This window comes from Prionailurus viverrinus, chromosome B4, assembly GCF_022837055.1.
Source record: "Prionailurus viverrinus isolate Anna chromosome B4, UM_Priviv_1.0, whole genome shotgun sequence".
NCBI classification, from domain to species: Eukaryota; Metazoa; Chordata; class Mammalia; order Carnivora; family Felidae; genus Prionailurus; species Prionailurus viverrinus.
In genome coordinates, this window is record NC_062567.1 from 105,006,932 (window position 1) to 105,023,618 (window position 16,687).

The window sequence follows — 16,687 nt, forward strand, 5'->3', positions numbered from 1 at the left end:
TCTCTCTCTCTCTCTCTCTCTCTCTGTCCCTCCCCTTCTCTATCTCTCTCTCTCTCTCAAAATAAATAAACTTAAAAAAAACTGTTTGTAGAAGTCACAAGTCTAGCATGCATTAATAGCTTCAAACATAGAATGAAGCCTAATCGGTGATTTGATTCCAGTCATCTCATCAGGGGATGGGACTTTACATTGGACATCCATATGAGTAATCAAAACAGTTCTGTAAACAACTGTGATTTGATTTTCCTGTGTGAGGACCCAAAACAGGTTGTCTGTAGTCAGCCGGTCTGTAGTTTTCCACATGGCAGACCAAACTGTGGACTGTTGGCCACAACCCAAGTGTCATTTGGGTTTCAGCTTACCTGAACCATCCCTGAACCAGACCAATAGGGGAATCTGGGCGAATTTAATCCAAGCCAGTAGTTCTAAGCCAGTAGCTCTGGTTCAGGCCATTGAGTTGAGGTAATGTTTCCCTGAGGATTATAGCTGCTACTTTCTCATGTCAAAGCCAGGATTCCACTGAGGCCAGGATGGCTATTTCTTTTGACAAGTGAGGCTTTGGAAGACCTTTCACCTTGTTAGTCATTGAATCTGAGCTGTTTCACCCCAAACCAGAACTATTAGGTCAGAGAGTCACAAGGCCTCCAACGGTCAATCATTTAGTTTCTAAAAGAGTCCAGCAGGAGCTTTTTTTCAATGGGAATATACCTGGTATCTGTGTTAGAAAGGCCACAAACCCAAAGCCACAAGGGATGCCTCTAGGTGGAGGCCAGAGGGTCCAATTGATAATATCATCGGTCACAGAATCTTGTATTGTTTCCAGTTCTGAAGGGGTCCAAAAAAGTTGGACCTACTTTTTTGTGGTAAAAAGCTGAAGAGATAATAGGGTTTTTTTGTTACTGTTGTTTTTTGTTTGTTTGTTTGGCCAGTGGAGAGATTGAGCAGTATATTTCTTCCATAGTCCCAAGAAATTACTTGACTAACCAATCCCTGAATGCTATCTCCAGAATTTTGTTCAGATTTGTCGGTCAAGTCCTGCTGGCAGAGGTGTGATAATTCACTATTATCAGGACAGTTGAAACTAAGACTTTTTTGTTGTTGTTGTTGAGATATAATTCACATACCATTCTGACATGACAACCAACAGGATATCATCTATATAATGAAAGCTTTGGACATCAGAGGATAGACCCAATAGTCATCCAAGAGATGTCAAGTTAAGAGTTTGTCACACTAACATTTCTCTACCTGCAACTCTTCCCCTATTGGGATAATTGCCTCTGGCACTTATGGGATAGAAAAGTAAAACATGTGATATATCAACTTCTACTCTACAATTCAGATATAGAAGCAGCAGTAGTACACTGAATTAGCCTAAAGAGCCCCACCACAAGATAACTTCAGCTCCTTCCTCCACAGTGAACCATGTCTAAACCCCATAAGTTGAATCAATATGGTCCATACCCTATGAGTCCAGAGTAGCATAGTGCCCTCTAGCACAGGGGAAAACACTATCTGTATCTTCCCAGGGTGTTAGCTGTACACAGATCCTTGAAAAGATAGTCTGGAAAGAAAGCTGTCATAAGGCATGCAGAAATGGAGACTCATGAAGAATTGTCTGCTGGCCCTAAGCACTGATTATATACCACTCATAATGAACTTCTGAAATAGTGACGAATAAGACATTTTCTTGGGCCTTGAGTTCACAGTGCAAAGTGGATAACCTTTTTAAAATAATTATTTTAGCGGAAGCCTTAATAAGCCTAGGTCTCAATCTCCTTTAGAGGGAATTTTGGCCACTTTGCCATAAAATATCTATAATAACTTAATACATGTCTAAATAATAAGTATGTTAAGTCTAATGTGGCATAGTGATCTACACCAGCACTTTTATTTTTATTGTTTTTATTTTTATTTATTTTTAATATTTATTTATTTTTGAGAGAGAGAGAGAGAGAGAGAGAGAGAGAGAGAGAGAGAGAGAGAGAGAGGGGAGGGGCAGAGAGAGGGAAACACAGAATCTGAAGCAGACTCCAGGCTCTGAGCTGTGAGCACAGAGACCAATGTAGGGCTTGAACTCACGAACTGTGAGATCGTGACCTGAACCGAAGCCAGATGCCTAACTGACTGAGCCACCCAGGTGCCGCTATTTTGCACCTTTTAAATTACAGTAATTTTAGTTGATGCTTTTATTTGTCGATTTAATTTAATAAGATTTTCTCTGTTACTTAACACTGTTTAGAAGCCACCATATTAAAACAATAAAGTTATCTTTAAGTTTAAACCACCAATTCTGTTACGAGTCCCTAAATCTAGAGAAGATGAGAAAAGCTAATATAACATAAATATAGAAAACCACAACAGTCAAATCGGATTTTTTTTTCTCAGACTGAAGTAAAATTCAGTAAGTTTTCAGGAATAATTTTTGAGACAGAGACAAAGGTGTTAAGCTGGGCAACATTCTGCTCTGGGGTTTATGTTTGATCCCTATCGCAAATTAACTTCACAGAGTGTTACATATTACAGTACATTGTGGGGAAATAAACAAATGCAATCTAAAGTATAGGCAAAGGAAAAGACCACAGTGACATTTTGTTTAATGAAAAAAGGTATGCATGGCATATATATAACAACAGTCTCAAACAATTTGAGCCACCATGCTTTTGCAATGAGGATGGAAGAGAGGGTTTAGAAAGTGAGATTTGAGATGTATAATGGGCCAAGTTTCCAAACTATAAGGATTCTAAGATGCTCCAGAAGTTATCAAGAAGTATTAGAAAGAATTATTTTGGGGATAGCAAGAGACAACTTGGACAGAAGAGGAGGAAAGTGTTGGGGCACGAGAGTAGTAGTGAAGGGAGGAGGAAAAACATCAAGTCATGGCTTTTAGCATTTCTGGGACTTGCTCAATTCTAACTGACTTGTTGCTTAGGGCAAGTCTGAACCTAGTTTCACGCATCAAATGAAAGGATTACACTAGATGGCCTGAAAAATTGTGTATTTATACACCCAAATAAACATGAATGTTATTTGCAGTCCTTTCTTTTTCTTTTTTCTTTCTTTCTTTCTTTCTTTCTTTCTTTCTTTCTTTCTTTCTTTCTTTCTTTCTCTTTCTTTCTTTCTTTCTTTCTTTCTTTCTTTCTTTCTTTCTTTCTTTCTTTGCTCCTCTTTTTAATATCCTTATTTTCTAGACTTTCAAAGTTGGATTATAGAATAATGATTTCTTTTCTGATCAAAAGCCAAATACATGATTAGAGTGCCTTGGTGGCTCAGTCAGTTGAGCGTTCAACTCTTGATTTGAGCTCAGGTCATGATCCCGGGTTGTGGGATCGAGCCCTGCATCAGGCTCTGTGCTGAGTGTGGAGCATGCTTAAGATTCTCTCTCTCTCTCCCTCTGCCTCTCTCCCTCACTTTCTGTCTCTCTCAAATAAAAAAAAAAAAGACAAATACATGGATATCTGGTCAAACATTCAATTGTGAACACACAGTTACAAATCTAAGTTCAAGTTTATTTTTAATATGTAATAAATTTGTTAGTAGTCTTCTAATAACTAGAAAGCTTTCCAGATCCTCAGTTGTAAGTTAAAGGATATCTGAACAGAAGGTTTTCTTAAGCAATAACTGAAATTTGTATAAATTTCCAGGGGTAAGCATGATATATTAATATACATTTTTAAAACAGTAGTATATTTATAATCTTGGCCATTTCCTCCTAACATTTTGAAAGTCTTTTTCAACATTCTAAGTACTGCCAAATATACTTGACATTAATAAACTTGAACTCATATAAATCAGTAGTATTGGTAATATTTTTTGGTTGTTATTATATAATTACTAAGAGCATCTTTAGCATTTTATATTAAACCTTCTCTTCATGCTTCTAGAAATTTCTGAGATAGTAGTTAAAGAATTGTTCTGGCATCTTATAAAAGTTTGTGACATTGAATTAAAAACCAAGAAAAATGATTTTCAAAGTTTTCTTCACTTTTATGTATCAATTTAAAGACTACATTTTCCCCAGACTTTAGATAGCTTTTTTAAGAAAGAGACTTCCATCTACATCTATGTGAAATGGCAAAGAAATCACTCTGCTTTGTGAGTCCCTGTCCTGCTGTAGAAAGGAAACAGCTGGAGTCCCAGAGAATGTAAAAAGGAGGTGGTTGGCAGGTGTTTAAAAGAAAAAAAAAGTTGTTTGATTGTATATTAAAAAAAAAAAAGCAAAAACAGTGTATAAATCAAGCTTCTCACCTGGCAATACTGCTCCTTTTCCACAGTCAGTCCTTTAGTGGCACATTACCTTTAAAGATTTCCCCCCAATTTTTTTTATTGTAGTAAAATACACATAACATAAAATTTATCATCTTAATTTTTAAGTGGTATTCAGTGGTATTAAATACATTCATAAAGTTGTGTTACCATCAATCCATATCCAGAACTCTTTTCATTCTGCAAAACTGAAGCTACATAGCTATTAAACAATAACTCCTTAATCCCCCTTAGTATCCTAAAGCTGTAACATTCTAGTTTTAATTTATGCCATCTTAACTTCAAAAGCATCCAAAAACTTTCTCCTTTACAGTTCCAACTCCACCACTTTTGGTTGTTGATATCACAAAATTGCCTCTGTATAAACCTAAACTAATAACTCCTTTAAATGAATTACTATCTTAAATTATGTGGGGAACTAAATGTGGAATTACAAGCCAAAGTAACAATAATACTAGCTTTTAAATTAATAGTTTTAAAATATATTAGTCTCAAGTCATATAGAAAACAAAAAGTAGAGTTACAAACCGTTGTTACAATAATATTAGCTTTTATACTTTCCCATGTATTTCTCTTTACTGAGATCTTTGTTTTTTCATATGGCTTCAAACTGCTGTCTAGTCTTTTCATTTCAACCTGCAGGACTCCCTTAGGCATTTCTTTCAGGGCAGATCTAATGATAACAAACTCTCTCAACCTGTGTTCATCTGGGACTATCTGAATTTCTTCCCTGAATTTGAAGGACAGTTGACAATATAGGATTCTTGGTTAACAGTTTTGTTGTTGTTGTTTTCTTTCACCATTTTGAATATCTCAACCCATTGCCTTCAGGACTTTAAACTTTCTGATAAGAAATCTGCTGGATGTCTTAGTGAAGATTCCTTATATGTGACAAGTTGCTTCTCATTGGCTCCTTTCAAGATTCTCTGTATCTTTTGCTTTTGAAAGTTTGATTATGTGTCTTGGTTTGGGTCTCTGAGTTCCTTGTACTTCAAGTTCATTAAGTTTCTTGGATGTTTATATTCAGGTCAGTCACTGAATTTGGGAAATTTTTAGCCATTGTGTCTTCAAACATGCTCTCTACCTCTTTCTTTTTTTCTGTTCCATCCGTGACTCCCATGGTACATGCGTTGGTACATTTGATAGTGTCTCACAAGTCCCTTAGGTTCTGTTCACTTTTCTTCAATCTTTTATTTTTTCTTCTATTCCTCAGACTTGATAATTTCCATTGTCCTGTCTTCACATTCACTGATTCCTTTATCTACCTACTCAGAAATAGATCTCTCTAATGAATCCCACTAGTGAATATTTTATTTTGGCTATTGTGCTTTTCAGCTCTAGCATTTCTTCTTGGTGTCTTTTTAGATTTTCTATCTCTTTATTGATATTTCCATTCTGTTTATATACCATTTTCTCTCCTTTTACTTCTTTGAATATCTTTAAAACAATTATTTGTAAAGTCTTTGCCTAGTAGATCTGCGATGAGGTCTTTTTTTAGGGGTAGTTTTGGTTGATTTATTTATTTTTCCTTTGAATGGGCCATAAACTTTTCTGTTGCTTTGTAAGGCTTGTGATTTTATTTAGAGTTGGACATTGAATCTAATAATTACGGTAATTCTAGAAATTAGATTCTCTTCCCCAAGGTTTGCTGGGGTTTTGTTTTTGCTTTTATTGTTTTTGTTTTTGTATTGATTATTATAGGCTATCTCTGTGCTGAGGGTCACCCTGGTCTTTAAGGTCTTCTCAGGTCTTTTCTGAGCCTGTGCCTTTCCCTGGACATGTATGTTGACTTTCTAATTTCCTACATATATACAGATGCTTTTGAATGTTCTAGCCTTAAGAAAAAAAAAGCATATCTTAGTCTTTAATGGCTCCCAAAAGATGAAATAAAGAAAAATGAAGGGGTTGGGGAGAATAGCAGTCCATGAAATCCCCTGGAGATCACTTAGCTGGTAGGGCAGGGGCTTGCAACAATAGAAGTGCAGCAAAGGATACCCACTTCTTTGCACCTCTGTGATCAGAAGTAATAATCAATGATCAGTGCATAGATACCGATACTTGGAGGTTACTGTCCTGATTGTCCACCCTGGCTCTACAAGCTGTGTGCAGGCTACTCCTGGAACACATGAACAGCTGCCTGCCTCAGAGCCCAGGAGTAGAGAATAGCTGCTACTGTGCTAAAAGCTGATATTGAATAAAATTAACCACAATTTGCCATCCAAGTCTTCCCCTGGAAGTTATAAGCCTTCAATAGATGCCAGAATTCCAAAATAATTACATCAGATGGATTCTGCCAGTGCAGTCATTTTCTAAGTTGGGAAACAGGTTCCCAGTTCTTCTTACTCCACCATCTTCCCAGAATCTTCTGGGACTGCCTTTTATCATATCATCTCCACATTTTCACATTTTCTCTTCACTTTAGTAGTTTTCACCAGATTAAGAATTCGAATTTGATGCTAGCTGATATGCCATAGGCCTTGGTCTTTCCTGGGATGGAACTGGATTTTTCTTTATTTGTCATACACAAGGAAGAATTAAAAAATCTGAGCTCTAGGGGAGCCTGGGTGGCTCAGTCAGTTAAGTGTCCAACTTCAGCTCAGGTCATGATCTCACAGTTCGTGAGTTTGAGCCCTGAGTTGGGCTCTGTACTGACAGCTCAGAGCCTGGAACCTGTTTCAGATTCTGTGTCTCCCTCTCGCTCTCTGCCCCGTCCCTGCTCTCTCTCTCTCTCTCTCTCTCTCTCTCTCTCTCTCTCATAAGTAATGAAATAAACATTTAAAAAATTTTTTTAAAAAATCTGAACCCCGAATCCTGTTTGCATCGTAAATAGCACTTTATAAACAAGATACATATTCTTAAACCATATGTAACTGATATATAACTGTGATATATGTGTTAAAATGTTTGCCTGGAAAAAATTGGACAATGTACCTGTCAAACAACTGAGTAGAGGTTTCCTATTTATTCAAATACCATGAATTTAAATAGTTATTCTAAGTTCTATAAGTAAAAATATGTCATTGCACTGCTAGCCTATAGTCAGGGTTTCTTAGTTTTTCCTTCTCAGTGGTCTTTCAAGAGATGGTCAATAAACACTGAAATTGTATAAATGGAAAATTGCATTTAGTTCTCCTCAGAATATAATCATTCTAGTTTTTAAATCCAAAATGTTTGAATATTTTACAACCTTTTAAAAAACAAGTTCATGAGCATCTGATCTTTTTTCGTAAAAATTCCCGAAACATTATAGAACCACAGAAGTTTATTCTAAACCATATTAGATACTGCAAGCAAAAAAAATTTGGATAATTATATCCTAATTATATAACACTAGCATAATTAGTATACCATTGTGAAAATATAAAATAAATTTGATAATTACATAAATGGAATAAAGATAAGATAAAAAGTGAAGGGACTTAAATAGAATCATTTTAAAATTTAAATTTATATATTTTTTATCATCCACACACTTGAATTAGAGACTATAATGTTAAGATCCATGATTTTTATGTTGCCACAAAATTCATTTTCCATCTATTCAGAAAATTTGTGAAATTTTTGAAAAAATTAAGGAAAATCTATCCTATAGACAGTGTACATGGAAAAAATGATAGTAATATTAAAATAACCATAAATTTTCAATACTGAGGTTTGGTTGAAAATATTAAAGTTTGCATTAAAAAGAGATGAAAGATTCTGTCCCCCAGTCACATCTAGAGTTGGCTCAGAGTCATAATTATCAAACAGTTAAATACACGGAACAGTCTGCACCTCTTTATTTTCTGTAACACTTGAGCAGTCAGATTCTCACTTTATCACACTTGGGGATGAAAACTCTTCTATTTTTTACAATGTTTGCTTTAAATAGATGCATAACATCTCACAATAGCAAGTAGCACATTTTCCTATAAATAAAAATCCTGCTACGCTCTCTTAATATTTGTAGTATAAAAGACAATTTCAAAGATTCTTTGTAAAAGTTATGCAAACTGAACTATGTACATTAATGTTTACTATTTACAGGCTGCCTTAGAGAAAGAATGGCTAGCTTTAGATTCCGCCCGCTTCCCTTCACAAACACTGCTTCTCCCGAACCAGCAGCTGCACTGGCCAAAGGTAACATGTCATGGAAATCTCTTAATGCTCCATCTTTGTTCGTTTCTTAAGGTTATGCCGTACTGCAGTGATTAATAATGCAATTTATTGACTTGAAAAACACAATTACTTTTAGAAGCCTCTGACTTCCTCCTCATCCCCAGATGTAATTTTTCATGTAGCTTTTCTTTCGTTTGCTTCTAATTTTTTTCTTTATTTTGGATTTCTTTCAACACTTTATTTCACAGTAGCAAAAAAAAAAATGATATACTTCAGCTGCATATTTGGCAGCAGACTAAAATCACTAGTTGACAGCACTTTAAAAATACAAAAATATGCATTAAGAGGGCAACAGCTGAAGATTCTCAGTCAGAGGTCAATGGACTGCAATATCTGTTATTTATTTGATAATCTTTGAAGTTTTTGTTTTTTGATATTTTTTAAGATCTTTGCTATTAATCACTCTGTATATGCAAACTGTACCAAAAAAACATATCCCTTACCACTACAATAAAGGACATTTACATGTGTATTACATAAATTTAATTTTATTATAATTTTCAGTTTTTGTATGTGTTTCCCTTGGGAGGCTACTGAATAATATGCATGTAAAGTAATATGATATAAGTGCTAGAATTTTTCCATTTATTTTATACTTAATATACATTATTTTTCTGATAAGTTCTGTGGAACCTTAAAATATGATGATACTTCACTGAATTTACCAAGCCATCCAGCTCAAGCGTGGCTATGTAATGAGAAAGAAAATTTGTTTTCATCAGAACACTCACAGTTTAATAGCAGGTAAGCTAAATTACTCTTTTAGAGGATCAACCCATAACGAGAATACTATACTTATTACAAAAGTGGTAAAATGATGAAAATTAAGTACAAATTTATCTGCTTAGAAGATGGGAAAACAGTGTTAAGTGTAATGATTTTTACAGAGTTTTCAGTAAAAAAAAAAAGTGTGAGTAGCTTCATTAAAACAACTACAAAAGTGTCAGTGAAATAATGTCATTAACTGTTGTAAACAACTGAACTTTAAAATACTATGATATAGGTAGAGATAAGGATTAGAATAAAAATTCCAGGGCTGCATTTCTTTCGACAAAAGGATTGAAATATGCTTCAAGTAATTGAAATGTAAACATTTTAAATTAATGGCAGACTTTTATTACTTTTCAAGATAAAGTTTTTCTGTAACTTAAATAGATTTTATTTCCGAGTTTGAAACAACATAAATAGCTTGTAGTTTTTTAAAACGTGCTGATATTCTTGTGTTGATTCAGTTAGTGTAGTTTTTTCTATCGCCAGACCAGAACACAGAACTTTGTCCTGGACACCTGAATCAAAGATCAGCAGAAAGAGTTCGCTAAAATCTGAAAAAGAAGCAAAAATTTCGAAAGAATGGTATGTGGTATATTTTAAACTAAAATATTAAGAAATTGAGAGACTTTAAAATTTTTAGGATAGACATTTTTCAAGACTTTAAGAATTATTAGTTTTTAAGAAACTATACATCTGTTAAATTATAGGTTCTTAAATGGAATCTAATTTGTTTTAGTATGATATAATTCAGATATGTGTGTTTGTATATCTATGTATATATAAATATGGTCTGAATATTTGTTTTTCCTTTATGAAATCTATTAATAGGGGCTTTAAGGACATTGCTACTGCTCAGCAAATGTTGAAGAGAGCACAGAAGATGAAATCAAAGAAATTAAGGAAAAAATTAGGTGGGTTGTGAATGCTCTTTGAATAATAATGTGTGTCTGATATTGAAGATAAATTATCTTAAAATATTCTTTACCAAATCGTATTTAATAACATTTAATAAGAACCAAAATGAAATGTACAGTTATGAATAGGTCTAAGGTAATAATTCTGAAAACTAAACCAAGGAAACTTAGAGAAAATTATGTTATTACGTTAAATGATTTGTTATACACTTAAGTGCTATTTTCACTTTCCCTCTGTTTCTTATCTACTTTCTCATTGATTATTCTATCCATTGTGCACTGAGAATTATGCTGTAATTTGTTTCTAAGTTGGTTCATTTTGACAAATGTTGATTCTAGAGTGTCTGCTTCATGTGGTTATTCCTTTGTTTTTAAATTGCTTGATTATTCAATAAGCTATTTCTATAAGTTTGTTTGTTCCATGAACATTAGCTCTGAAGGCTTCACAACTTGGCATTTTGGAAAAGAAGTACAGTGTATATCTTCACAGTTATGTAGAACTTGGGAAATGTTCAGTGGCACCCTTTTTTTCTATCCCACTTGATTCTTCAAATCATTCTTTGGATAATTTTGATCATTTTAGTATCATTACCTAATATGTGGAATAGTTTATAGGTGTCAGAGCAAGAAACAGCACATTATTATGACTTCAGAATTAAAACTACTTAAAATTATTAGCATATTGTATGTAACTTTGCATTTACTTAAAATTTTATAAATATGGACTCATAGACTTGATATAAGTAATGTGACCTTTTTTAAAAAAAACTGGTTTTGAGTTTTTCTCATTCATTAGCTTCTTTTGTAGATTTTAAGAATTTTTGAGATTTTAATGGCAGTGAAATGTTTTTGTAAAAGTACCATCAGTCCTGAGAAAAGCAAAGAATCTATATTTATCTTGTAGTTCTAGCTTATTTAAGTATACAAAGAAGCATTTAGAAGATTAATTTTTATCTTTATTAATTTTCCTATTTATTATTTAAAAATTATTTATTATTTCCTATTTATTATTTAGGTAATACTTAATGATGACTCCTTCTATTTATTATTTTAATCATTAATTCCCTGGTAGAATTCTAAGAAAAATATATATGTGTGTATATATATATATATATATATATATTTTTTTTTTTTTTTTTTTTAATAATAAGGGGTGCCTGGGTAGCTCAGTCAGTTCAGGGGCCAACTTCTGCTCAGGTCATGGTCTCATGGTTTGTGAGTCGGAGCCCTGCATCGGACCCTGTGCTGACAGCTCAGAACCTGGAGCCTACTTCAGATTCTGTATCTCCCTCTCTCTCTCCCCCTCTCTCACTCACACTCTCTCGCTTTCTCCTCTGTCTGTCTCAAAAATAAAGGTAAACATTAAACAATAATAATAATAATAATAACCAAGATACTCTTAGTTTCCAAGGAATAGCTGATATTTCTTGGCACAGTACTTTATTGATAGATTTCTGAAGATTTATTTTTATATTCCAAAATGTCAACTTTCCTTTTTTTGGTGTTTGTTATATTAGTGACATCGTTTATCTTTTTGAGATAGCTGTAGTACTTTTTGTTGTGTGCTAACAGTTTGTAAAGTTTGAAAGATTGAAATTTTAAACATTTTTAAAGAAAATGTAGTGGTGCCTGAGTGACTCAGTTGGTTAATTAAACATCTGACTTCAGCTCAGTTCATGATCTCTGGGTTCCTGAGTTTGAGCCCCACGTCAGGCTCTGTGCTGACAGCTCTGTGCTGACTTGCTTTGTGCCTCCCACAGTCTTGTTTTATAAACTCCTATTAAGTTCATCAGGACTCAGTGAACACAATACTATAAGGTGGTTCCCAAAGATTAGTAACTCCAAACTCTTAACAATAGTGAGATTTTGTTTCAGTCCTAGGGAAATGGAATCCAGTATAGCAAGTCAGGGTAGTTTGACAAACTTTTTTATTGCTTTGATCTATATATTTTTTTCATCTTCAGTAGTACCAACAAACATTCTTTAAATAGCCGTTTTGAGAATAATAAAAGTTTCTGAAATTCCTGGGGGAAGTTCAGATATTAGAAGTGGCATAAGTACTATTTCAGCCAATGTTCAACAAATAATTATTACTTATGTTCAAGGTCTATTTTTTTTTTTAATTTTTTTTTTCAACGTTTTATTTATTTTTGGGACAGAGAGAGACAGAGCATGAACGGGGGAGGGGCAGAGAGAGAGGGAGACACAGAATCGGAAACAGGCTCCAGGCTCCGAGCCATCAGCCCAGAGCCTGACGCGGGGCTCGAACTCACGGACCACGAGATCGGGACCTGGCTGAAGTCGGACGCTTAACCGACTAAGCCACCCAGGCGCCCCCAAGGTCTATTTTTTAAAAGATATTCCCAATGTTTGTAATAGTTTCTGATAGTGAAGCTAAGAAAAAATCTATCTTAGTAGAATCTGTCTCTGGAAATGTATAGATCTTTCTTGCTCATTGTTATAACTAAGTGATTTTTGTTGTTAAAATCATTTTTAATAAATCAGCATAGTAAATAATATGTTTTAGCAAAAGGTTTAATAAGGAATATATGCTCATACAGAAAACCATTGTGTTAAAGGACAAAAATTAGACGTAATAATTATCAGGCAAAATCAAACATTTTTTATCTGTCACAAGGTGGCATGATAGAGTAACAAATGTAAAAGGACAACCAAACATACAAATTAACAACCTAATTTTAAATTCAACATTTTGCCAGTGGCCATTAAGCATGATCTGTTAGGTAAAGGTCTAAAATGGCAATTGTATAATTTTTATGGATATCATTACTCTAATTGCATGATTTAAAACCAAATTGCATTCTTACTACTGAGTTTGTACCCTTGTTAAGCTTTTGTTGTGCTTTTGTTTAATCAAAATATTATTAGATTAATGAAATACAAGTAATTTTTTTCTTTTAAATTTGAATTCCATAATGTACAACTTAATGATGACATTTAAATTCTCCTCATTCTTTTTCTCTACTGCCTCGTCACAGCAGATACTCAGAATAGAAATACTCAAGGTAAGATTAAGGATGAAATAATGAACAAGAAAATCAGTGGGATCTTCTCCAATTATAATACTTTAGTCTTCTACTAGATTAATAATGTAGCACTTATGTCATTTTGTATCTGTGAATGAATCGTATAAGATTGTACCTCTGGTTTTCTTCTTACAGAAAAAGAACTTTCTAGCACATTTCCAGTTTACAATTCAATATGTAAAATCCTACTACTTATTTAAATCTGCCTAAAATAATGGCCATAATTTTAAATTTTTACTAAGAAGTTAAAATGATGCTTTAGATACTTCAATTATATTAAACACTTAAAAATTAATAGTAAATTTTCAAGTATACATGGATATATATGTATGTATATATATATATGTATATATATGTGTGTGTGTGTGTGTGTGTGTGTGTATATATATATATATATATATATATATATATATATATATATATAGTATTACATGGATAACATGCCAACTTGAAAATCATAAGCCACCAGAGGGCAACATTGTCCATAAAACTACGGGAGACTATCCATCTTTGTGGGGGTAGGGAGGGTGGTAGGTGAAACATCAGAGGATAGAAACTTTTAATGAAGTGGAATCAATTATGTCCTCCAACCTAACAAAGCTGTAATCCTCAAGGAGTGGGGTATAAATGCACAGGTTATGGAAGCTTTAATTCAAATTTCTACCATGAAAAACCTTAGCACAAGTTGCTCAGTAGCATAATACTTCCCGTTTATATCTTATACATGTATTTATTAGCCAAGGGATATGAGTCCACAATATTTGTTTGAAGATGAGAGTGAAAATAGGGCAAAAGGCTGGGGGTCAATTATTCAAAGAAAGTTGCAGATAGGGAAGGAATACCACTGAGTTTGCTGATTAATAAAGAAGCAAGGGGCCAAGGAAACATACAGTGTAGGCAACCATCAGGGGAGAGTCAGTATTAATGACTTCTACTGGGATAAAAGAGGTCATCTGCTTTAAACAGAAAAAGCCAGAAGAGGAGGGGGAGAGGGAAGAGGAATTGATTGGAAGTCAGAGGATGAAATCTAAAATTGTGAGGGGTTATATTTACTTAGTTTGAGTTTGGGATCTGATTATTGTTATTCCTAGTAAGTTATTGCTGTTTTTCTCATGATGGACATAAGCATGAACCAGTAATGACTGGTCTTATCTTTATGGAGTTTTTATTTGTTTGTCTTTTTGTATTTACTGTTGCCTCATGCACAGAAGTAATTTTAGAATTTGGTGATCTGTGTTGGAATTTAGCGAATACGCAGGGAAGGTTAGGGTGTATAACACCGTGGAAAGCATGATGTGCAAGATGTGAGTTGCTGCTTTACTGAAAACATAAGAGTCAATAACCTAAAAGTAATGAGCTTGACTGGTAGCAAGATTGAGAGGAACAGGGTCAGGGAAGAGAGTAAGTGCTTTGTCTTGATGTGGAACACTTCTCAGAGAGGATAAGTTCTGAGTATAGGGATTTGGGTGGAGAGCCCTTAAAAAGTTTAAAGGCTAAGAATATAAGGACAAAAACACAATGTGGTCTTTCAATATTTATCATATTTATGCATATCACATTTCAAATTTCATTGAGTAAAGAAAGAGTAGGATGAAGCAAAAGAAGTTAATTTAGTTCTAAAGGTAGGGCTACACTAGGGATAAGAATCATCTTGCAGCAGTTTGTAACACCTAGCACAGTGTCAAGTAAGCACTCAATAAATACTGTTCATTTTATTTCAGTGATTAAAATAGCTTGAGACTGTGTTGGTAACAGGTATTTGTAGTCAAGAATTAAGCCAGGTAGAAAATAAGTTAGACTAACTTTTTAATGTGACTCGAGCAGTCATGGGCTACCACAAAGAGATCAGGTTGCAAAATGATAAGGTAAAGAATGAATGTGAAGGATCAAAAGGGACTAGAATAGATAGAACTGTGACAAAATTAAGTTTATTGATAATTTTTTTTGTTTACTTCAGTGATTTCTAAAAATAATTTATAAGAATTTTGGTCATGTGGTGCCTGGATTAAGCATCGGACACTTGATTTTGGTTCAGGTCCTGATCTCACAGTTTGTGGGATCATGCCTGGCATCAGGCTCTGTGCTGAGCATGCTTGGGATTCCCTCTCTCTTTCTCTGTCCCTCTCCTGCTCATGCGCTCTCTCTCTCTCTCTCTCTCTCTCTCTCTCTCTCTCTCAAAATAAATAAAATAAAAACATTTTTTGATCAAACATTAACTTTGTTGCGCTAGCAAAACAATAATAAAATCCATTTGAATAGTAAGATCCTTGAGGTGAAGACACTCCTTGTTCCCCACCTAATATCATACCTGGCATATGGTAGATATTCAATTAACAACTATTAACTGAATCAGCAGTAAATGAGATAAAAGTCACTAAATACCTTTGACTGTGTGTATGTGTATGACTGGGTATGTATATTATAGTCATTTAAATATATGTTTCTATTTGGGAAGGCAAATTTAAATTAGTAAGTAAATGATGAAATAGTCATCAGACTTAAAACATATTTTACAGTACAGCTGTACTTTGCACATACAAAAAATGGGTAATAACCAGGTTTTTATGTATGAAGTTAACAGAATAAGATCAACCAGTGAGCTAAGATTAGGACTGTAGAAACTGAAAAGAGATTATATAGGAGATGAAATAATTTTAAGGTTGTTCTAATGCCTAAAGTTATGTTACTTAAATGAGATAATGAAGTGTTGAGTACGGAACCACATACATAATAGAAACTCAATGTACTTATAGGTTTCTTTAAATATTTTATAAAGATATATTTAAAATCTATTTCCCAGACATTGGGCAAGCCATACTGGGAGACAAAAGATTTTTAAAACACCAACATAGACTTGCCATTGATGACCTCAGAGGGTAGATTTAAATGTACAAAATTGATTTTATGATGCAAGAAAAAGGTTTCACAAGCTGAACTCTTTACAATAAGTTTGTACCCTAGCTTATTTTTTGAGGATGTTTTTTGAGGGTAAGAGTAGTGTCTTATTTCACAGTGGTATTTCCAGGGGCTATCAAAATCAAGTGATTCCCCCCCCCCCCCCATCTAGAATACTGTTTCTTGCTTCTTTATTATCCCTTTGAAATTTGAATTAATGTAAGTTTTAAATAAATTAAAGGTTGCAATCAGAATGTTTTAAAATGAAAGGATATTGAAAATATAGCACTGTTTATGCGCCCTTGTAGAGTAAAAAATTTTTTTTGAGTAAATTGAGCTAGACAACTTTTCTAGATATTTTTGTATGTATTCTTTAATCTTGATAATAATATGAGGAAAGTGCTATTTTTTCTCTGTTTTACATATTAAGAAATCAAGTCATGGAGAGATTATTTGCCCAAAGGAGTACCAAAGAATTTATAAAAGATCTACAGCTATTATTCTGTGTGCTATATAAATAAAATGGGTAAAATGAAGCTAATTATGGACCATCAATTAATATCATCTTATTCTATGGAGGATTTAAGATCTTTTCTGAGAATAGAATTGCCAAGTTGGAAATATTATTCTTATTTA

General features: G+C 33.7%; 1 protein-coding gene across 8 annotated transcripts in view; it reads left to right on the forward strand.

Annotated features, from left to right (window-relative positions):
* The window catches only part of LRRIQ1 (leucine rich repeats and IQ motif containing 1), a 232,535-nt gene that overhangs the window by 102,084 nt on the left and 113,764 nt on the right, over positions 1 to 16,687 (forward strand). For 4 of the 8 annotated variants that reach the window (XR_007154269.1, XR_007154268.1, XM_047868661.1 and 1 more), the window contains exons 19-23: positions 8,293 to 8,385; positions 9,047 to 9,168; positions 9,682 to 9,777; positions 10,024 to 10,106; positions 13,109 to 13,135. Coding sequence is in view for 5 of the 8 variants with exons in the window: in XM_047868661.1 (XP_047724617.1) it covers positions 8,293 to 8,385; positions 9,047 to 9,168; positions 9,682 to 9,777; positions 10,024 to 10,106; positions 13,109 to 13,135 (421 nt within the window). In the remaining 3 variants the exon portion in view is untranslated. Of the gene's footprint in view, positions 1 to 8,292; positions 8,386 to 9,046; positions 9,169 to 9,665; positions 9,778 to 10,023; positions 10,107 to 13,108; positions 13,136 to 16,687 lie in introns of those variants that run through there. The other 4 variants (XM_047868663.1, XM_047868664.1, XM_047868662.1 and 1 more) reach the window with 3 other exon arrangements.